Source organism: Trichogramma pretiosum, unplaced genomic scaffold (assembly GCF_000599845.2).
Source record: "Trichogramma pretiosum strain Unisexual culture from Peru unplaced genomic scaffold, Tpre_2.0 scaffold20, whole genome shotgun sequence".
NCBI lineage: Eukaryota > Metazoa > Arthropoda > Insecta > Hymenoptera > Trichogrammatidae > Trichogramma > Trichogramma pretiosum.
The window spans coordinates 2,295,489-2,317,451 of NW_019641696.1; the positions used below are offsets into that span (position 1 = coordinate 2,295,489).

General features: G+C 38.7%; 4 protein-coding genes across 7 annotated transcripts; 2 read left to right on the forward strand and 2 right to left on the reverse strand.

Moving 5' to 3' along the window:
* Positions 1-110: 110 nt before the first annotated feature.
* LOC106659432 (L-xylulose reductase) lies at positions 111-2,068 on the reverse strand. Of its 2 annotated transcripts, XM_014381997.1 has the most exons (6): positions 1,958-2,068; positions 1,417-1,866; positions 1,237-1,330; positions 652-1,081; positions 425-573; positions 111-343 (listed from the first exon to the last, which is right to left on the reverse strand). In XM_014381997.1, the coding sequence occupies exons 3-6, from the start codon at positions 1,286-1,288 to the stop codon at positions 240-242; spliced, it is 735 nt and encodes a 244-aa protein (XP_014237483.1). In that variant the 5' UTR covers positions 1,289-1,330; positions 1,417-1,866; positions 1,958-2,068; the 3' UTR covers positions 111-239. The 2 variants fall into 2 exon arrangements, with proteins under 2 accessions (XP_014237483.1, XP_014237482.1); XM_014381996.1 differs by lacking the exon at positions 1,417-1,866 and having other exon boundaries at positions 1,958-2,065.
* Positions 2,069-3,533: 1,465 nt separating this feature from the next.
* On the forward strand, positions 3,534-8,891 carry LOC106659426 (transcriptional repressor CTCFL). 3 transcript variants are annotated; one of them, XM_014381987.2, is made up of 11 exons: positions 3,534-3,951; positions 5,387-5,554; positions 5,628-5,839; positions 6,048-6,707; positions 6,782-6,932; positions 7,019-7,160; positions 7,246-7,518; positions 7,603-7,739; positions 7,951-8,099; positions 8,175-8,381; positions 8,457-8,891. In XM_014381987.2, exons 2-11 carry the CDS (start codon positions 5,428-5,430, stop codon positions 8,511-8,513), a joined length of 2,115 nt encoding a protein of 704 aa, XP_014237473.1. In that variant the 5' UTR covers positions 3,534-3,951; positions 5,387-5,427; the 3' UTR covers positions 8,514-8,891. The 3 variants fall into 3 exon arrangements, with proteins under 3 accessions (XP_014237473.1, XP_014237476.1, XP_014237474.1); XM_014381990.2 differs by having other exon boundaries at positions 7,972-8,099; XM_014381988.2 differs by lacking the exon at positions 3,534-3,951 and adding an exon at positions 4,702-4,787.
* A 2,093-nt stretch (positions 8,892-10,984) lies between these two features.
* On the forward strand, positions 10,985-12,605 carry LOC106659411. Its single transcript, XM_023462122.1, has 7 exons — positions 10,985-11,218; positions 11,273-11,395; positions 11,466-11,848; positions 11,904-12,029; positions 12,092-12,182; positions 12,257-12,390; positions 12,449-12,605. Exons 1-7 carry the CDS (start codon positions 11,051-11,053, stop codon positions 12,603-12,605), a joined length of 1,182 nt encoding a protein of 393 aa, XP_023317890.1. The 5' UTR covers positions 10,985-11,050.
* Positions 12,606-13,220: 615 nt separating this feature from the next.
* LOC106659410 (high affinity cAMP-specific and IBMX-insensitive 3',5'-cyclic phosphodiesterase 8-like) lies at positions 13,221-16,851 on the reverse strand (the record flags this gene model as incomplete). The annotated part of the gene is made up of 16 exons (XM_014381967.1): positions 16,681-16,851; positions 16,545-16,604; positions 16,276-16,472; positions 16,004-16,073; positions 15,737-15,904; positions 15,461-15,678; positions 15,343-15,389; positions 15,185-15,279; positions 14,786-14,964; positions 14,434-14,712; positions 14,220-14,346; positions 14,011-14,157; positions 13,799-13,942; positions 13,510-13,639; positions 13,364-13,431; positions 13,221-13,274 (listed from the first exon to the last, which is right to left on the reverse strand). Coding segments are annotated over exons 1-16 (2,154 nt in total), but the record flags the coding sequence as incomplete, so codon positions are not given.
* Positions 16,852-21,963: the final 5,112 nt, after the last annotated feature.

Here is a 21,963-nt window from a genome sequence, read left to right on the forward strand (position 1 = left end):
CGCCTGAAGTTTACCTTTACCGAACAGAGTATTTACTCGTCAGCATATAACAAATAATACATATAAAAATTAAATTAATAATTTTATTAAAGCTCCATCAATTAATTAACTTTGTTTTTTATCATATTACATTTCTTTACATTTTGATATTAATGAAAGTATTAAAAATAATTTTATTTGTTATTATAGTGTATCACTTCACACTTTGACATCGATTCGAACATTAAAAATATATCAATCTATTGAATGGTGTAACCTCCGTCGATGGTAACGCCAGTTCCAGTGGTCATGGAACTCTTGTCGCTGAGAAGAAATACGATCGAGTCCACGACCTCTTCGGGTTCTAATAAATCAAAACAGAACGAATGAGTAACGAAGATCGATTTCAAGTGACATAATATTATACTCGCAACGACTCGTGTACCTGCGAAACGACCCAGAGGAATCTTGACTCGCAGAGAGTTGGCCTTGGCAGGATCGCTCCAGTGGGCTCTACCCATGGCCGTCAGCACCAGGGTGGGATTGACGGTGTTCACTCGAATATTGTGGGGTCCAAGTTCGAGAGCCATCACTCTGCGAGCGAAAAAGCGATGATTTTATTATCCGCTGCATATATATATATAAGAAATGCCGTTATTATAATCGTCTAACTTGGTCAGCATATCCAGAGCCGCCTTTGACGCGCAATAGGTCGCGTGATCGGTAATGGCCACGAGACTCGCTTGACTGCTCAGATTCACGATGCTGCCCGGGACTTTGCGCGCCACCATGTCCGCCGCGACGACCTGCGACACGTTCATGATCGACTTGAGATTGACGTTGAAGGTGTCGTCGAAGTCCTCCGGTTTGGCCGTGAGGAAGGGATCGAGCCGGGCGATGCCGGCGTTGTTCACCAGCAGATCGATCGGCAGGACTGACTTGACGGCTCGGCGAGTCGCCGCCCAGTCGCCGAGATCCGCGCAGACCGTCTGAATTCGCGGATCCTCCTTGACCAGTGAGTCGAGATTCTTCTGGGTCTTGGACAGGGCGATGACGGTGCCCTTGAATTTCGACAGGCGTAGAGCCGTTTCGCGGCCGATACCTGTGCGTAGCAATAATGATAATAGCTGCTTCAGCTCGATGCGTCTTAATTTCCGAACAAACAGACTATTTATCCCCGCCGCATTACGTACAGCCAATAATTGACAACAACGGAGCGCATTCATTTATGGACGAAGAAAAAAAATATAAACATACCTTGACCGGCTCCGGTGACGAGGATACGTTTTCCTTCGAAGCTGATATTCATAATTGCGGAATCAAATCGTTTAAGCCTCGCGGAAGTCACGAACTGCAATATACGTGTATATAGAAGAGTTTTAAATGTAAGACTCTGCGACTTGTATAAAATGAGATGAAAGTCTTAAAAATTTTTGCCTTCGTCTTTTTTTTTGCTCTATCCAAATGCTGATAAGATATTGTTATACAAGAACACCAGTTATAGATACACTGCTTTTCCTTTTTTTCTCTCGGGGTTCGTTGGAATGACGCGCGCGTAGGCCGCGGAGATTTACGATAAAAAATATTGGCACGTAGAGAACGAAATGTTGTGATGCATACAATAACAAAAATAAAAATGAAAAACAATTTGACTATTTCGGGTAAAAATTCGCGCAAGTGGATCGAAGTGACACTCGTTTTCTTGGAAATATATTTCGAGTGATTTCGAGAAAAAAAACCTATCGTTTGTTTATCGTTCGTTTGCAATGATTTGCTAGAATTGACATTGTCGAAAAATCTTCGTTAACTTAAATTCGAATTTTTTTCAAAAAATTTCAAAAAGTTAAACGTTGAAAGATCAAATAAGCTCTAAATAATGCGATTGAGCTGTAAGAAAAGAACGTATGATCAAGCAAGATGTCAAAAATGTTTCGTTTATTATTAATCGGTAATGTCGTTAAAAAAAATTGATTCTTACTAAAAAAAACTCCAAGTTATACTGAAAGAACGACTGCTGATGCGCTGAGATGCAAACGGCAACTATCGTGTCGCGAGAGAACAGCCGCGTGGTTGATCTGCTAATTCTGTGTTATAATGAGGAGAGGGAGACGAGACTCGATGATTTTTTGAATGCAAGAGTTGTAATTTGCCGTTATGAATTGTAAGTACACAAGTTGTAGCGTAAAGAGCTTAAACCATATATCTTAATACGCGCAGATTAAGTGGATTAGACAAAGCGAATAGGTGTCAATGAATTTTTTTCAGAATTCGAGTAATTGTTTAACAACTGAATATGGGTGTGTTACTAAATTTTTTTTTAGCAAAATATACAAGAATGACGTGACTCTAATCTTTAGCATATTGGCTGATAGCTTTTCAAAGTTTGAACCACATAAAAACCTACGTCCTCGTTCATATCATGCGAACGATGTTGTTAAAACTATAGGACGAACACGAACCACAAAAGGACACCGTGAAACACGACTTATTTCGTGCGATAACACTCGTGCAACGACCGATAAAAGAAAACATACCGACCGATTTTATTCATACATCAACTGTATGTTGTCGTTCTTTTCAACGTAAAACGCCATAAGATTGGCGTTTTCGCGCCAATTTCTCGGAGTCCCGTCTGTCATTATATGTTGGCACGAGGCTCAGTTTTTACCAGTGTATCGCTATTTTTGTGGTACCCTCCGCTCGTACAATTGCATATAATACCGGAAACGATTCCATCGTCTCATTGAACTTTTGTAGTCTCTTCCCGGCCACGTTGGCGATGAACAAGGGCTACTACTACACATTGAAAATAATCAATGCACCTCTCTCTCGTAGACATGGTCAAATGAAATGCATGTATCCGTGTCACACATACACTCAGTCTCAAGCGCGTGCATACGATCGACCAAACGAATTGCGCCGAAATAGTCGTGCACCGGCCCGAAAGTGCATCATTACACACAACACACGGGGTAACGTGCTCGGTGTATCACGAAGAAGCATACGTCGGAGCGCACGAGAGCAGCAGAATATATAACGTAACGACACCGGCGTGCTGTGTTTCGGCGCGGCAGCAGTCACGTGACACGCGATCGTTTCCCCTTACCATAGCAATTGGCCCCGCGCGTTCATATACCCTACATCGTGTATGTGCCGCTTTAATACGTAAGAGACGCTCGAAACGAACACCCTCCCCTCTCCTCCGAACGCCCATCTTTCCACTGTGCGATATCATCCCGTCTCTCTCTCTCTCTCTCGCTTATAAGGAAAAAACTCTTCTCTCTACCGCACGTATACAGCCGATGGGCCGCGCGTTCTCGCTCGCATAGCTCGAGCTCAGCTAGCTGTGCCTCGTCTCTCGCAACAATCATCATAATATCTATCGGTGAGAGCGGCGGCTGAGGCGGGACGGGTCTGTTCGCGTATGCTCGCGCGCGCGCACCGCACCGCGCGACCATTCCGAACTCGGCACGAAAGCGAACGAACGTCCTTTTCTCTCCACACGTATATACGTGCGCTTAATACGTGTCTGTGCGTGTGGCTTACACGTATGCTACACACGAGCTCATGCCCGCGTTCTCTCTCGTTCTAGACTTTCGGCCATATTGTAATGTACTCGTCGGTCGTCGTTGGCCGACTCACATACGTAGGCATTTTATTAGAGCTGTGTGTCCCGGTGCGAGGCTGCCGCGCGTTCCACGGAAGCGCCTCGCTTTGAACAGAACCCATCGGCGTCGTTCAGTACAACTACTGTACTAGCTACGAGCCAGAACTGGTAGCAGCAGCATCGCAGCAACAGCAGCCCATCCAGCAGCGCCGTCCTGTTGATTATTGTAACACCCGCTCGTTGCGGCAGCGGAGCCATCGTCGTCGAGTCCGAGAGACTAGCCTGTGGTGCTACTACTAGTGCCCCGTCGTCGGTGCAGCGCCAACTACATAACTCTCACTCCTCGCAGAGGGGCGCCCCGAAAGGTAAGTCCAACAAGCTCGGCGCGTGGTGGCGCGGACGACGACCGAGCGAAATTCAGCACATCCAGACTTCAAGCTAGCGCCGCCGTCTGTACGGCGAATTCTCGAGGTGCGACCCCGCGGCGACTGTGTACGAGCGCGATCAGCACGACATCGCTGTGGCGGCGGTATAGTAGCGGCATTGCGTTTTTCTTATATATGCAGCTCCTCCATACAACCGCCGCGGCGAACTTTTCGACACTCTCTCGCGGTGGATCTCTCCTTTCATGACAGCAGCGCCGACGGTGATAATTTTCCGAAATCCGCCCCTGCTGCGGTCGTTGTTTGTTTCGCGCTAGGCAGCAGCAGCAGCGAAGCACGAAACGTCGTAACGGCAAGTGCATCCACGCGCGCCGCTTGCAATTGTCCTCTCGACGCGTGGACGATGTCACTGCTCGCTCGCCTCGATCGTGTGTCGGCTTCTCCGAGGCCTGCACACACCATCGATGGCGGCTCGTCTGTTGTCCACACACATGCCCACGCGATGAAACACCGGGATTAAGAAAGAACGAGAGAAAGAGACCTGGTGCGCCTCATCCACGAGGCGACTCGCTCGACCACGTGCTTGCTCGGCTCTTCCGCGTTATATAGCCTTATTATAACACATGCTTGACTTCGACTTTCACGTTATCTCCGATCTAATGCCTCGTTTTTCCATCCACGAGACTCGAATTCCTCTTTATCTGTAACTCGCGCGACATAGCATTACATAGGTGTATAAACATATATCGCACACGGTCGAAAAACGACCGCGACTTTTCACTGCGTGTGTGCTCGAACGTTCTTTATAACACCGAACGGTAATTATTATGTATATACGCTGGCGCTGACTCGCCGGGCCTCTCTTATCTCTCTCTTGCCTCGGGATTTTTGTTTGTGTTTTATTTTAAAAAGTACAGGTTTCTCGAACGCGACGACGATGATCAGCCGAGTCATTTCTAGCCTCGAGACACCAAAATTATCGATGTACGAAATGTTGAATTTTGCTCGGAGATACCCTCGTGTGTGCGTTCACACCTCATTACTACACACTCGATTCTAATTATAGCTCCTATCATGACTATGCTCAATGTGTTTTCTATTAAAAAATGATCAAATGATGTTTCTAAAATTTATTTAATGCTCGATGAAGTAGATGAAATATCATAGATACTAATAAAACATGCATTGATTTATCTATCGTATTTCCAAGTTTAGCTGCTATATTGCTGAGAGAAACATAAGTTATTTACTTATCGTTACAAGAAAAGTTAACATGATTGGATATATGTTCTGATCAGAAACATAAATTTAGATATTTATATTATTTAATGACAACTTTTGTCTTTAAACAATCATAAATTCATTTGTAACTCTTAATAAAAAAATACGTAATGGATTGTTATGCTTTTCATTACAGGCTAATTTTATTTGATAAAACTGCCAATTGATGTACTGACGATGTCTAACAACGTCACTATAAAACTTGAATCAAATCAAGAGTCTGTAACAGAGATACAGACGTACCTTGAGTCCTTTAACAAGGAAATTGAAGGAGGCCAAGGAGAGCAGCTTACTCATGTACAACGTGAGTTTGACTAAAATACTTACAAAAAAATTAATAAAATAACGTTATATTAAAAAAAAATTTATTTCTATAGTTCAACAAGTTGAAGGTCTCACAGATGATGGGGGAACCTATTTTGTTGACCAAACAGGTCAATACTACTATCAAGCCCATGGCAATGATCAGCCAGTTTTAGCCAATGTGCAAATTGAAGAGGTAAATGAAGAAGATGGACACATTACAGACGGTAACCATGAAAGCCAATATCAAGAAATAGAAGAACTTGAACAAGGCAATTCTAATCAAGTAAGTCTAAATTCAAACAAAAACAAAATAATACTACACCAATATTATCATTTACAAACAATTGCAAATCACAGTGTAGCAACCTTATACTAGTTCATTTATTTGACCTACCATTTGTGTAACTTCATTATGCACTAGTATTAAAAGAATAAATATTTGAAAAAACATTAAAACAAATTGAATAAAATGAATTTTATCACTTTTTTAGGCATCTGAAAATCAAATGGTCCTTAACTCAGGGGATTCTTATCAAACTGTGACTATTGTTCCTTCTAATGAAAATACAGGTGCAGTAAGTTATGTTCTGATTGTGCAACAACCTGAAGCTGAAGGGGAACCTAAAGAAAATACAAAAATGGAAGTTACCAATGGAGATGGTGAAGAAGGTGATCAAGATCTTACAGTTTACGATTTTGAAGACAATGAAGACAATGAACAACATATTGAATCAGATCATGAAGATGATAAAGCTAAAGTTATGAAATTCTCAATGCCCAAAAAATCACAAACTGTTACTCAAGCTCACATGTGTAACTATTGTAATTACACAAGCCCGAAACGCTATCTTTTATCGCGGCATATGAAAAGTCATTCTGAAGAAAGGCCGCATAAATGTAGTGTTTGTGAACGAGGCTTCAAAACATTGGCATCACTACAAAATCATGTGAACACACACACTGGGACCAAACCTCATCATTGTAAATTTTGCGATAGTGCATTCACCACTTCTGGTGAACTTGTACGACATGTGCGTTATAAGCACACTCATGAAAAGCCTCACAAATGTCATGAATGTGATTATGCGTCAGTCGAATTATCTAAATTGAAGAGGCATATTCGGTGTCATACTGGTGAAAGGCCATACCAGGTAATTATTAAATTTTTACTTTGCAATGAAACGCAATTTTTAATTCCAAATTTTTTATTTTTCAATATTTTCAGTGTCCTCATTGCACCTATGCAAGTCCGGATACTTTCAAGCTCAAAAGACATTTGCGTATACACACTGGGGAAAAACCATATGAATGTGATGTTTGCAATGCTAGGTTCACTCAGTCCAACAGTTTGAAAGCTCACAAATTGGTTCATAATGGTAAGTGTTTATTTCTTTTAAAAAATTATGATGATAGACAGAAAGAATTTTTCAATTTTTGATTTTTGAATGTTTGTGTATAACAGTAGGCGATAAACCTGTATTCCAATGCCAACTTTGTCCTACAACATGTGGTAGAAAAACTGATCTTCGCATTCATGTACAAAAGCTGCATACATCTGATAAACCTCTGAAATGTAAGCGTTGCGGAAAAACATTCCCAGATAGGTAAGTTAGAGTATCTTTAATGTGTATCATCATTAGCACATGGCTCAAAAGTAGTAAGTAAATTAATATACTTTTTATATTACAGATACAGTTACAAGCTGCACAGTAAAACACATGAAGGCGAAAAATGTTATAAGTGTGACCTTTGTCCATATGCATCAATATCGTCGCGTCATTTAGAAAGTCACATGTTAATTCATACTGACCAAAAGCCATATCAATGTGATCATTGTTATCAATCGTTCAGACAAAAACAACTGCTGAAGAGACATTGTAACCTTTACCATAATCCATCTTATGTTCCACCTCAACCCCAAGAAAAAAATCATCAATGCCCTGAATGTGAAAAACCATTTAGGTTAGTACTTTATAATCATTATAAAAAATTGCTTTTACTTCAAATTATATTTATTTTTAAAATTATCTTTATATGATTCATCAGGCATAAAGGTAACCTCATCCGTCACATGGCTGTTCATGATCCTGAATCCTCTGTGCAAGAAAAGCAGCAAGCTCTGAAAATGGGAAGGCAAAAGAAAATTCAAATTATTGATGGTCAAAGAGTGGAAGTTTTAACTGGTAAGTACTTTTTCATGTATATACATTTGTCTATTTATAACATAAGTAACTTCATAAAATCAACTGAAACTGAAAATTTTAATTAAACTTTTAAATCATATACATGTATATAATTTAAAAATTCACAATCAATTAGCATTAAAAATCTCAAGGGCGCTTACGATATGATCATAGATCATTGACTAATGTGTTATTAATCTTGAATGTATAGGTGATTATACTAAACTTAAAGGTTACGACGAATTAGAAGATGAAGAAGAAGACGAAGAAGATGAAGACATGATGGACACAGTAGAGGGAAGCGATGGTCAACAGTACGTCGTTTTGGAAGTGATTCAACTTCCAGACAATCAATCAGAGGTATTGTCACATGCAGTTTTTTATTTGTTCCTTGCAAGCTTATCCACTGACTTAATTATTAATTTTAAATTGTAGCAAGTATCGGTTGTAGCTGGAGAAGATGGTGAAATAGTTATGCAAGATCCACTTGGACACGATTCACTTACAGCAACTGAAACAACCCAATTTATCGATGATGACGGTGAACCCGTTACACTTAAAATGGAAGTACCAATTTCTAAATCGCAATCTAATTCATCTAAATTGCAAAAAGATATGGAAACTTGCTTTGGTTTCGATGAGGTACATAAATTGTTTTTTGAAATATTCCAATTTTATTCAATACCACTTGATAATCATCCTATATGAACTTTTTAGGAAGAAGACGAAGAAGAAGAAAGTGGAGATATAGCGATGCTGCAGGGTATATCGTAATAAGATTATAAATAGATCTATACTTTTGTTTTATAGTTAAATATTTTCTATTTTAAATGATTAAAGTCGTTCATTAGCAGGGAAAACGTTGCTGTGATATGCAATAATTGAAAAGTATGAAACTTATTACAAATTTCTGATTGTGCTGTCGATAAATTATGTACATTTAGAGCTCTAGATTTTTTTAGGGATTCTCACTCGAAATGATGTTTAAATAAAAGACATTTACTGATTCCAAATTGATATAGTTAAACTATTTCAATAATCACTAATTTTCCTAACAAATTCATATTCTTAAGTGGACATTTTAAAAAAATCTTTGAATCGACTTGATCTATGCTTATTTTAATATAAAATATTTTTGCAATCAAGTAATTGTGAATATTTTTTTCACATGTCATTATAGTTATAATTATATATTAGGAATAAAAAATTTTTTAATTAACTTTTCATAGCAACGTTTCTCCTCCTGGTTATAAAAAAAGTTGTAAAAAGTCCATTGAGAATTACAATAGGCTAATAAGTTCGGGTATAATAATTCACACAGTACAAGAACTATGTAAAATATTTGGTTAAATTGTCAAACTTGATGCTACTTAAGAAAATATCGAATAACGTTATAAAGTATAATAATTCCAAGTGTAACTAAACAATACGATTTTTAGCTAAAGCAAATATTTTAAAATACAGTTATATTGTCTAATAACTGAAAATGCTTTTGTGAATAATGGATTTTAATAAATTTAATAATAAATTTAATATCTAACTAATGGTAACGGATTCCACCAGTCATCGAGGAAAGTTCAATGAAAAGTAAATTGTTCGTAAATTCGTGTATGGAAAATTTGCTATTGATTCTCATCTTTACATTGAAAAAAAAATATAAGCTACTTAATATTCTAACTGGAAACATCAATTTACATTCAAGCTGTTAGAGTAATAAACTTTGGAATATCTAAACATTCACCTTTTTTGTATACTTACATTCATTTATTTAGTTGTCGAATAAGAAGCAAAAAAGTATCGTGCAAAGCCTTAATTTAATTAAAAAATGAAGTCTATGTCAATTGTATTCAAAAGAAATCATAATCATAAGTTATTTCGTTGAATTAAGTATTCTTTACAATTTTTTATTCTATTTGATTTTGGTTTGGAAGAAATGAAACAAGTATTTTGAAATAAACAATGTAACTCGAAATAATTTTTCAATATGATTCAAAATTGTTAATCCTCGCAATATCTCTTAAAAAATGGATTGTTCATGGAGTGAGAAACTATAAACTCAATGACTAAGCAAACTTAGTCGCGTTGAAAAAAAAACGATACAATTTTTTTTAGTTCAGTCCTTTAATATATGCTTATCTATAATATACATTGTAATGTGTATAAATACAAAAAAAATATGCATCGAGTGTAATGTAATAGTTCGATTACGATCTTTCAACTAGAACTCATATTTAGTTCTTCTTGTAAATATGAATTTTTTCGTAGATAAAATTATAATTGAATTGTCGAACTTTAAGAGCAAGATTTTGTACATCTAGAAATTTGTAAAATCTTACGAAGCGTCAAAGATTTAATTGCCTTATTTTAATTATTCCTACTCATAATGTACGACGTAATCATTAATAAATACATGTGAACCACAGTTTCATGTTTTGCTAACGAGTAACCTTTCTTCTTATATTATACCTTCTTAAATATTGCTTTTAGAATTTTAAACATATCACATGAATTTTATCGAATTTTAATTTGATTCATTTAGCCATGTTTTTTTTTTATAACTTGTGTATACTCTAATATGACCAATTTAGTTTGCAAGACTATACATTATTAGTGATAATTAGTAGTCAAAAAGAGTAAAAACTGTACCTGTAATACATAAAGGCTCAATCTCATGAAGAAAAATTATTGAATTTTTGGGTAAAACCCAATCTAGTACAGACTAAATTATAATTTTAGAATCAGAGCTATTGATAGATTATCAACAAAATTTCACATGTTGACCGTCGAGTGTACCGGAACTCGATAATTATCACAGACTCATCGATCGATGATTAGAACTTGAACTATTTCGAACTAAAATTTAATGCAGTTATTTTAATCGGCTAATTATTCCTCAAAATTTCTTACATTCTTTCGTCACTTTAACATTACTGACTCGTAATCGCGTTGCGCCTCATTATATAAACTGCGTTTCATAAAAATAATACCGGCTCGAGCATTTGTATAATTAACTATAAGCGCACCCACAACTGGCAATAAGAAAAAATATTTATATATATTTCTACGTAATTATTATTGACTCTTATATTAAATGAAATTAGATTGCGCTTTATAGTGTAAATCTTACTCATAGATGACATGAGTGTAAGTTAATGTATATTATACTGTAGAAGTAAATGCGCCATAAATCGTAAGAGGGTATCCATACTTAACAATGTTTCGACTAGTTTTTTAATTTTATGAATCAACGCTTCGACGCGTAGTCGAACTTTTTTCCAATTGCTATACCTTCAATTTTTGAATTGGTCATTATGAGTGAAAAAAATCAAGAGGAGCTGGGGTTATTCGATACCGAATACTGGACAATTACCGTCAAACTACAAAAAGTCATAGGCCTCTATTGTTTTCAAAGTGATCGAAGAAATTGTATCTCTTGGATCTATGTCTTTGTATTCACCTTGTCATTTATGATCTCGATGGTAAATTTAAAGATACGCAAAATTCGTTCAGTCTAACAATTTCTGCCTCTCTAGGGTGTTAGGCTGATCAACGAAATCGGCGTTCATATCGAGATCGTCGTTGAGAATATCGTGGGCGAAATGTACTTGCTAGCAGTTTTCAATAAACTAGTTATCAGTGTTCTCAAGAGAAAATCCGTAAAAAGATTTAAAATTTCATTCTTTTTTTTTTCATTAACAGCTTGAATTAATGAATTTTCGATTACAGTTCAAAAAATTTTACGCCAAGGTCGCTGATCACTGGCGTATGATCGAGGACGCCGAGGAGCTCAAAATCATGACCGATAACATGAGAAACGGCAGAGACGTCGTTAAGCTCTACTCGATCTTCATAATTATCGGCACGACGATTTTTCTCTCTATGCCGATATTTTCGCCGCTTCTCGATTACGTGGTGCCGTTGAAAAATGCGACTCGGCCCAAGGCCCTGCCCTACTACGCCGAGTACGGCGTCGACATCGAGGAGTATTATTATCCCTTGATCGCCCAAGCCGTATTTGGCGGCGTCGGAACGATAACCGTCTTGGTGACGTTCGACCTGGGCTTCATGATGCTGTCGCACTACGTCATTGGCTTATTCGCTTTGGCCAAGTGAGTTTTGAACGATCGATTTCGAATAAAATCGATTTTATTCATTTTTGTACAGATATCGTCTATCAAAGGTAAACACATTAATGCGAAAAATCGAGGAGCGAAATGGAAACCCTTGGAAATCAAATTGGCCTATTCCATACATTCTAGAGGCCGTCAATGTTCACCGGCAAGCCTTGGCGTAAGTGATTTTTTAAAAGATAATCAAAAGTACGAATGAGCTAGTCTCTATGTTAAAAACAGTTATGTCGCTGAATTGGAGGACTGCTTCAATATAGCTTGGTTTATAACGCTCATTTTGAATATGATGATGTTTGGCGGGGGTATGGCAATAGTGAGTGATCAAAATTTATATTACGATGTAAACCCTCAAACATATTGTGCCAATAACATTTTTGCGATTTTGAGTTGCTGCTGAAAAATAATCCGGAAGACATGTTTCGCTATACGATGGTACTCCTAGCTGGCTTCATGCATTTCTATTATATCTTTCTGCCGGGTCAAGAAATTATTAACGCCAGTGAAGAAGTTTTCGACGTTTGGTACTTATAGCGACTTTTCTCCCGTTGCGAGTAATTATCCTATACATTTTCGTCGTAGTTGCGCTTGCGGCTGGTACAATTTGTCCGAGAAGTCTAAATTTTTGGTACAATTCATAATGGTTAGGAGTTTGCAGTACTCATTTTTGACGGGAGGCAAAATGTTTCCACTTTCCATGGAAACCTATTGTAACGTGAGTAAAATTTCTAAGGGTTAATATTAAAAAAAAATGTTATATGGAGTTTGGTCTTGCAGATGATGAAAACCGGCTTATCAGGCTTTACTATCATGCAAAACTTTATGAAATTTTAAAAACTATTTAGAATTGTTGTTGCACTATTTTAAATACACTTTAAATTTCTTACAAATGTAAAAAAACTTGTTTTTTTAGCCATGGAAAATCATCTGAAAAAAATTAATTACAACAATTATATTATATTGTCTAATATATCATCAATATTAGACAATGAAAAATTCAGTAAAATTAAGTTTATCATAAAGTTACTTATAATATGCATTTTACGAAGTAGGTAAACCGATAACCATTCATGAATAATAAATTAAGCGACGACGGAAAATTGCAGCGTTTAAAGTATAGTCGGCTATCATCTCTTCGTCACACTCCGTCTCTTCAATCGTACATAAATCATTTGATTACTGTAAAGTCACAGAAAATCGACAATTATTTTTTATTTACGTTAAAAACAGAGAACATCGAACTTGACGTATAAATTAAATATATCCTAACATTGATTATCTTATCAGAAGACCTTATAGTTGCACCGCTGCACCAATATTCGGACTTTCATTGCTAAAATTACCCCAAATTCAAGTCATGGCGCTCTTGCAATTTTTCGAGATCTTCAAGGGTTTTTGTTCCGTCGTTCTTCGACATAGAATGTACCAATCAATATCAATCCATCAACCATTTAATGGTAAAAATATTTAAAAATATAAACTATTTCAATAACTCACGCAAAGTATTTTCCATTTTGTGTAGTTTTCTCTCAAATTGCCAATTATTTCTGGCATATCGATGAAATCTGACACGAGTAAATCACACTTATTGTTACGAAAATATCAAGAGATAAAAGAAAAAAGTCATGAGCTATGTATCTTACCATCCCAAGTTTCCATCATATCGTTTATGATGTAATCAATGAACTCCATTTGAGATTTAGGTATGGAGCAGGTAGTTCTGTCAAACGCCGGCATGACCAGTGGCAACTTTTTTTGCTTCTCCACGTCCGTCTACACGAGAAACAAACTATTATCGATAGTTGCACAGAACCTAAACGCTATTCGACAAGGATGTGTCTATATGGACGCACGAATCCTTGTTACATAGAGTGAAAGGAAAATTGAAATTGTCGTGCTCGAGAATGCGAGAAGGGGCGCGATAATTACTACCTGGTTGAAGTACTCCTCGGCTATGCGTCGAGACCACTCGAAGTAGAGCCTGAAAGGCCGCGTGGGATTGGACACGTCGGCGCACTTGATGATCATGCGCTTGGTCAGAGTCATGTTTTCCGGCAGCACAAATGCCTTCTTGTCCTTCGGGTGAGAATAAAAAAGCGTATAAAGCTCGGATGTTCGATCGCATTGAAAAATAGATATTTTACCATTGACTCCACAAACGGTATTATGGTATTTCTGCGGCAGATGTTGGAAAATTTCGACAAGTGCTCAAAGTGTTTCGTCATTTCGGTAGCCAAAATCATGTCGATGATATTACTCCGCACCTTGTGATAAGTCTCGCGATCGCAGTTCTGACAAAATTACGCCCGCGTGATTTTATTTTTCAACTATAACTTTTTTTTTCAATGCAAACCTTAAAAATGTTCACGCTGTCGTCGGACAAAGTAATTTGAAACATGAGCGCGCAATGGTGATTTTCCAAAACGGTGATGTCGTTGTAAAGTATAGCCAATTCATCCCTGGCATTGCACAGAAATTGGCTGCTCGAAAAAAAAATCAAGGATTAAAATTTACTGATTACCAAAAAAAGCCACAATCACACGTTTCTCCTCGCGCATTTATAATACCTGGACTTGCCGGGATGATCGATATCGTGGGCGGCCGCGGCCAGCAGGGCAGCGATCTCGTCGAGCGGCTCGAGTATGCTCCTCAAGCTCTCGGACTGCATGAAGCAGGCGACACCCTGGAGCACGTCGATCGCGTGGGTGGAGTTGTGATACGAGATGTCCCGCTTGTAGTTGGACTCGATGGCGGTCAGCCAGTTCAGCATCGTCGACTCGTCGCAGTTCAGGTGAGTCGGCAAGTCGTAGCGCAGCAGCAGTCGCGAGCCCAAGTAATAGAGCGGTCTTCCTTACGACGAAAAAAAAATCAAAATTAGAGAAGCGATTTGTTGTGAAATAATTAAGGGAATAATCATACCGTTTATTTGTTATCTTTTCCAGCTTGAAAATATCGAAATCCCACTCGAAGGGTTTTTGTAGAAGTCGCTCGAGTTCGTCGGGATCTTGTGGATTTTTCAAGAGAGTAAGACCTTTGACCTTTGGATTATACGGTTTTACGAGAATCCGAGTGGGTGTTGGAGCTCTGCTTGAATCTGCCTGTTGATAAGCATTTTTTTATTAAAAAATACAAACTGTTTTATCTTATAACAAATTTACATTTAAAACAATGCTGGATGAAGTGGATCTGATAGAATTTCTCGACGTATTATGTTTGCTCAAATTTGATTTCACTGCTTAATTTAAGAAAAACAAACAATTAATGAGCATACTGAATTAATTATTTAGTATTGAAATTTTGCGTACACGTTGTTTCTACGGGCTCTTCTGTGTTGTGCGTAGTTTTGTCGTGACTGACTTGAGGACGGGAATTATTGTTATTTGATTTGATTGTAGGAGTAGCAATATCATCCTCTATAAAATGCCTCATTGGTAATTTTTAACACTTGATAATTAGTAATTTACAAAGATATGTACTTTTTAGCATTCCATCGACGTCGTAATATAGTACGTAGTATTTTTCACTAAAATTAATCAACAACAACAGTTATGACAAATGATAAACTATACAAATACAATTCAAATTTTTTAGTACCTTGAATTCGTAAACAAAGGCACGATTTTGCATGTCGTTCTTACTAATCCATTGTATTTATTCCTCAAAACTATCGTACCTCTGAATTCCTCGCTTTTAATCATACGATCGCACATGCTGATCCATACGTTATCATCCGCTACCATGTACTGCAGATTTCTGCCGATCATCTCGTCGATCGTCCACTCCAGCCACTTGAGGTTCGACGAGCTAACGAACTGTATCTGTAATTTAATTTTCCGCCCGATTTCTTTCTTCGGCATTATTAAAATTCACCTGAAGGACGCCCTTCTCGTCTATAATGTGCACCATGTCGCGGGATCTGTCGCAGGCTTGATACAGCAGCTGACCCGCCGTCAATTGAGGTCGAGGCTGCCGGTGAGCCAGGTAAACGCCAACCAGCTCGTTCATCAGGATGCTCTCGTGCGAACATTCCAGCAGCGCCTGCCACGTGACGATTGTAAAGTTGGCATTTGCATGGGAAGCAACTTTTTACCTTAGTGCGCGCGCGAATGTGGATCGCGGCGTTTGTTATGCATGTACTTTGCCGTAACCGATCTTCAGCAGTCGAAGCAGAGATTTCTCGTCGTGTCTGTCGTTGTCTAAAAAGTAACTGGAAAAAAAGGAACGGAATAGAAAGTTGATATTCAGAGAAAAAGATCGCGTAGAATTATTGTTTTGAAGCTAACAATTTTTTGACCAGTGCCAGGATGCTCCATTTCCTCGTTGTATTTATTTTTAATAAAACGCTGCAAAACGAAAACTCGCGTTACTTCTTTTTTTTATTCAAAATTAAAATCCGCTCAACAAAGTACCTGCATATCTGATCGGCCTCGTTGAAATCTTGTTTTCTCCGGCGGTCGATGATCACCAGGTCGTAGGCGTGCGAGTTGGCGAGTTCCGTCGCCTCTCTGATGTTTCGCGCCACAGATATGATCCAGCCGAGTTTTTGGGCTACGGTGATTATCGTGTCGAACTGATGATCGCCGCTTCGAGCGTAAACCAAAAGTATCTGAAAGCACGAGAAGGTTGTCAAGTTTTCCGATGTCAATTTTTCATCACGATTATTTTCGTTAATTCTAACCTTGACGTTATCCGGTAGATCGTTTGTAAAATGACTGAAATCGAGTTGATTGTTCTGTGCCTATCGGAGGTGGTATTTAAAATCGACTATTTAGAGATCTCGAGCAAATGAGTGAACGGAACGTAACCTTACTTACGATCAACGACTCTTGGTAAATATCTCGGCTTTCGTTTTTCGGGTAGACTTCTGAAACGCGGTCTTTTTTAGGGACAATTTCGTTCTCGATCGAAAATGTTTCGATCGAAGACGATCCCTTGGATTGATACTCGATGTACATCTCAGAGTCCGCAAGTGATGCCGAATCCATTCTTTTACAATAGTTTATTAATTTATTATTATTGTTTACATTCGGCAGCTCCTCGGAAGTGTACTAAAACAGTTGATTATCAAATTGAATGTATTGAATTATTCAAGAAGTATACATGGAAGGTAATTACTTTTTTTGCAAATTTATGCAAGCTCCATTCAATAACATCAAAAATAGCCTAATTCAATTTTCGTTGTATATTTAAATTTGCACCAACGAACGAACAACCCGTAGAAAATGAAGTGTTTCCAAGGCATATTATATACATCAACTCTGGAGCTTAATTTGCCTTGTTAAATATTACTTTCGAAATTTAAAGACTTTCGAGTAGTTTTTTTTTCATTCGTATTTTCGTAACGAACAATTTCAAACTTTTCGGTATAAACTAAAAATAATTTTTCAATCGTAAAATCACTATGTTAGCGTGTAAAAAAAAATTTTATTATTATGACGCACAAGCTTGAATAACGATTAAACACAAACGGTTAATAAATGTTACAATGCGATCACGCTCACGCTCATTTTGAAGATGTTTAAGTTGTTTTTTTTATTTTTTTGAAAAAAATTACATTCTTAAAATATTTCAGTAGTATAGTAACATTTTTACCATGAAGCTCAAAATTTTTCTCTATTTTGCTCTCATAGTCGCCGCAGCCGAAGTGAGCGCAGTCATCACCGCTGTCGATATCGTCAAGAACGGCTTCGACGTTGCACAGTTGATAGAGAGTACTGAGGATCTATTCAACTTTATAGAGAGATTCGCTCAAAATGTCTCTGATTCCGACTCTAGAAACCTGGACGATTATGCTACTTTCGCGACGATCAGCGATTCTTTGAACACTATATCCGCAGATGTTGAGGACATCCGATATAAACTGTCCAAGAATTTCATTAAGGATCAATTAGAAAAGTTATTAGCCTTAAAAGGAAAGATTGATTGTTTATTCGAAAAATTGCAAAATCATCTTATACGTGATTTATCCGCCTCTCACACGTCACCCGACAAAGAATATCTCATTGAAAAGATCCTCGGGGATAATGGGTTGAACGTTGAACCTCCAATTAGATACGGAGTTGACAGTCTACTACAGCAGATACACCAGATGAATATTTTTCCAGAGCTGGCCGACAGCTCGTTGGTAAGTCTGTGACACACATCGATAACTATTCTACAAAAATGAATTCTTCACCAAAATAAAGAGCCCTACCATAAATAATTATACTATAATAATATACAGACGTCGACGTTGGTGTGCTCAAGCGGCCGACCTCAACAATTTGTCATTTACAATATTTTCTTGGCAATCTGCGCTACCGAAATTAAAGGCAACATTTTGATGCTGTTTGCCGCAATCGAGAAAGCGAAGAATTCAAAAAATAAGCCATCTTTTGAAAGGCATAAGGAAAATTTCAGAATAGATATTTTCTCAAAATCGGTACGCCTCAGGAATGCCATGAAGACGGCCTCGCGCTCGTATTGGAGCTGCGGCGAACGCATTGTAAATTTTAAAAGTGGGTAGTTTAGTTCGCTCGATAATTGATGAAAAAATAACGATAATAACAGTCGCATAAATTTGCGATCGATATTTTAACAGGTGAAGTTCAAGCGCAGTTCGGCCAGTTTCTTCAAATGTCAGTTGATCTTCGTCCGATCGAAGCGAATGCAACGGAAAATGAGTGAGACAACTTTATTTGGTTGCTCGTTTACTCTTGACAATTCGATGGAAAATTCTCATCGACTTTTTCATTTTCTTTGTTCAGAGTGATAGTTGGACTCCGCTTCAGAATGCAGTCCGGCATGCTATCTATCGAGGCGAAAATAGCCAAACTTTTGCCATCGGGCAAGATTGACGAGCAAAGCCAAATTTGGAGGGGACAAAATTATCAGTCATGTGACTTCGATAAACTCGTTGAATATGAGGACTATGTAAAGCTAACGGAGTTGGTGAGATCGTTCGTCCTGGACGACGTCGAGCTCGGCAACGATTACGTATTGACAGGCGTCAAATTCGTCTACGAAAATGGCTTCAACAAGTTGGCGGCTCGGGGCCATAAATTTAATTTTAAGAACGGAACGATCGACGAAACGACGGGAGAAATTTGGCTAGTCAATGGTAACTCCAAACCCGAAAGGGAATACAGGTATGAATTTCCTTCTGAGCATTAAAAAAAAATCGATTTCACACCTGAAAAGTAAATGTACTTTTATTTGAGTAGCGAATTTTTGCTGGATAACCTAGACGACCCGAATTATACAGGCTATTTTGAAGTCGATTCGCACAATGGAGGCATTGAAAACAAAAAAATTGGTAAATTGCCATCGAAAATTGGAAAATTGATTTTGCTGACATAGCTATTTTAAAATTAAAATTCTCTTTTTAGTACAATTCGTACAACTAATGACGACCAACTCGAAAACTAAAGTGGGCCAAAGTGTAGTGCCCTTCATTCACATATTACCAGTTCTACCAGAACAGTTGCTACCTCTGTCAGGAGTGGGACTGATTCATACGGGTAATAAAAAATCCGCCGGCTATCTGGCCCTTAAGGTCATAGGTTACGACTTTGAACCTCACATTTCACAGCCACGATCTTATAAATCTTCACATGGATAGAAATAAAGAATAAATAATTCATCGAAGGATACATATGATTTTTTTCAGAATTTTTTCCTACACCTACATTCAGAGGCAAAAACTTGTCGTTTTTCTTAAATATTTCAGAGAGCTCTGAAAAAAAAGGTGAAAGGCGGTTTGGTACAATTTTGTTCAAAAAGTATTCTTATAACGCAAATGCTAGAATACAAAATATCTCGGGCTGTACGAGTACTCGAAAAAACTCGACTCGTCGAGTTCGAATTTTTTTCCTCGAGTTCGAGTCAAGTACTCGATTTTTTGAGTACTCGAGCTTTTTCGGGTACTCGTGTTTTTTTCGAGTAAGGAGAAATTTTTTTAATACCCGTACGAGTTCCGTAGCTCCACCGTAGACAAAGAAATAGCGAAAAGTGAATTCAGCGCAGCGAAAAAATCTCTGATTTTTAATTATTTATAGCTAATTAACGCTACCTACCCAAGTAAAAGTAAGGATGGAGACATAATCCGCAAGTAAGGAGACATTATTTAAGCCCACCCCCGATCGAAAATATTAACGTTTAGAAAACATTCCGCTAATTTAACAAGTCTCAGCTCCACAGCAGCAGCAGCAGCAGCAGCAGCAGAACAGCAATTGGCCGCCGTGTGCGTTCGTTAGTTCGTTAAGCTTTGCTACAAGGCAGCAACAGCAGCAGCAGCACGCGGTAGGCGGCAGGCGGCAGGCGGCTGCACAGCGGCGGCAGTTTTTCTTATGCTACTGCCTACTACACTATATACACTATACGTATCACGGCGCAGCTAAGCAGCCGAGCCGTCAGTTATTTCCCGTGTGCGCTGCTGAACGCGCGAGTCTTGATTTTTCGCACGACTCTCTTTCGTATGTGGATTAGCGTGCGATGATAATCGTGTCACATTTATTATGACGTGCAACCCTTTTGTGTTTTGATGTAAAAAATGTAAAGGGCGGGTGTGGTCGAGATTCGGCCTCGTGATCAATGTGAGTAAGTAAGTGTCGGTGTCGCGAAGTGATTTACCTAACTTGTAGATCGATGCAGGAAAATTCTGCATCTCGCTAGTGAGTGCGTTTATTCGCATCCCCATTGGGATTCTTGATTTTCGAATTGATCTACTCCCGCAGAATACGAAGTGTGAGTAAAACCAACAAAATAGTGTCGTTTCACTGTTTAAGCGGCCCGGCCATTCGAAGGACATAGTTTCGTTCTCATTTTTCGAAAAAGGCCACTCCGAGTCGCAAAAGTTCCGAGTTCGAAGATTCAAAAAGCGACAAACGGTCGCGCGAGGATTTTCACGAAATTCGCGCGCCCACTACTACAGTGTGATTCGGGGATTCGTGCCGAGAGAGTCGAACACGACTCATTCAAAACGTCGTTCGAAATTTCAACCTACATAACCGTAACCGCCGACACTGCAAATTGTTGCAAACAGGAGCGCGATCGATTTGCTTACACCGAGTGATCAACGGTAAAGGCCGTGTCTGTGTCTTTGTGCGTGCGTGTGTGTGTGTGTGTGTGTGTGATGTATTATGTGTGAGTTCGCGAGTGTGTAACAATAGCAGGTACAACATATTTATAAATACATAGTGTAAACGAGCTACATGTGTCGATTTTTGCGAATGCACATTACGGGCAAACGCACAGTGAAGTGTGACTTAGCCTGAAAATCGGAGTCTCTCTTTCGCTCTACTCGCAAACTCTTCTCTCTCTCTCTCTCTCTCTCTCTCGGCCACTGCGAAATTCAGCGCTCGAACTTCTCGGAATTTCGTACTTCTCGACGAGACAAATATTGTACGAAGCTGTTGCTGCATTGTCACTCGTGAATCACGAAGATATGCGTAGGTGTGTAATTCTTGTACATCTCATTGGTAAATGCCTGTAAAAATCGATCGAACGTGATTTTCGAAAAAGTAACGTTAAATATCGTCGATCGCGAATACATTTTGCCCAGTATGAGTGCGGTGCTCGTGAATACGAGAAAATAGCTGCGAATTCCTTGCTGTGCGGGAGCGAGCAAAATTTGAATTTCGATCTTGATAGTCGGCATACTGTAACGAGTCCGCGCGACTTTGACCTTGAGAGTTGAGACGCAGAGAGATGAGTCTTCCCGCGCGCATCGCTGCAACAGCACCCGCATTCGCGTTCGCGAATATATCACGTACCATAACGTCGCGAGAATTCGAAAAATAGCTGGAAACGTCGGTTCGCGTTCCTGCGTCGTCTCTTCACCGGAAGTTATGGTTTTAATATTTATAATCTTATACCGACATGCGTCGATCGATTTTCACGAAGAAGAAAAAAAATCAAACGCACGTAATCCATTCGTTCGCGTTGTATCGATGTATACTCGGAACCTATCGACCCAGATTCTGCTGTCGTTTTTTCGTCAACGCGCAATCCCTAAAAGAGCACACGCATTGAGCGACGAACTAAATACAATGTATCATTACAGTTAGTTTTATGCCTCCGACTTATTGTTCCGTTGACTATGCAGACTCCATTAGAGC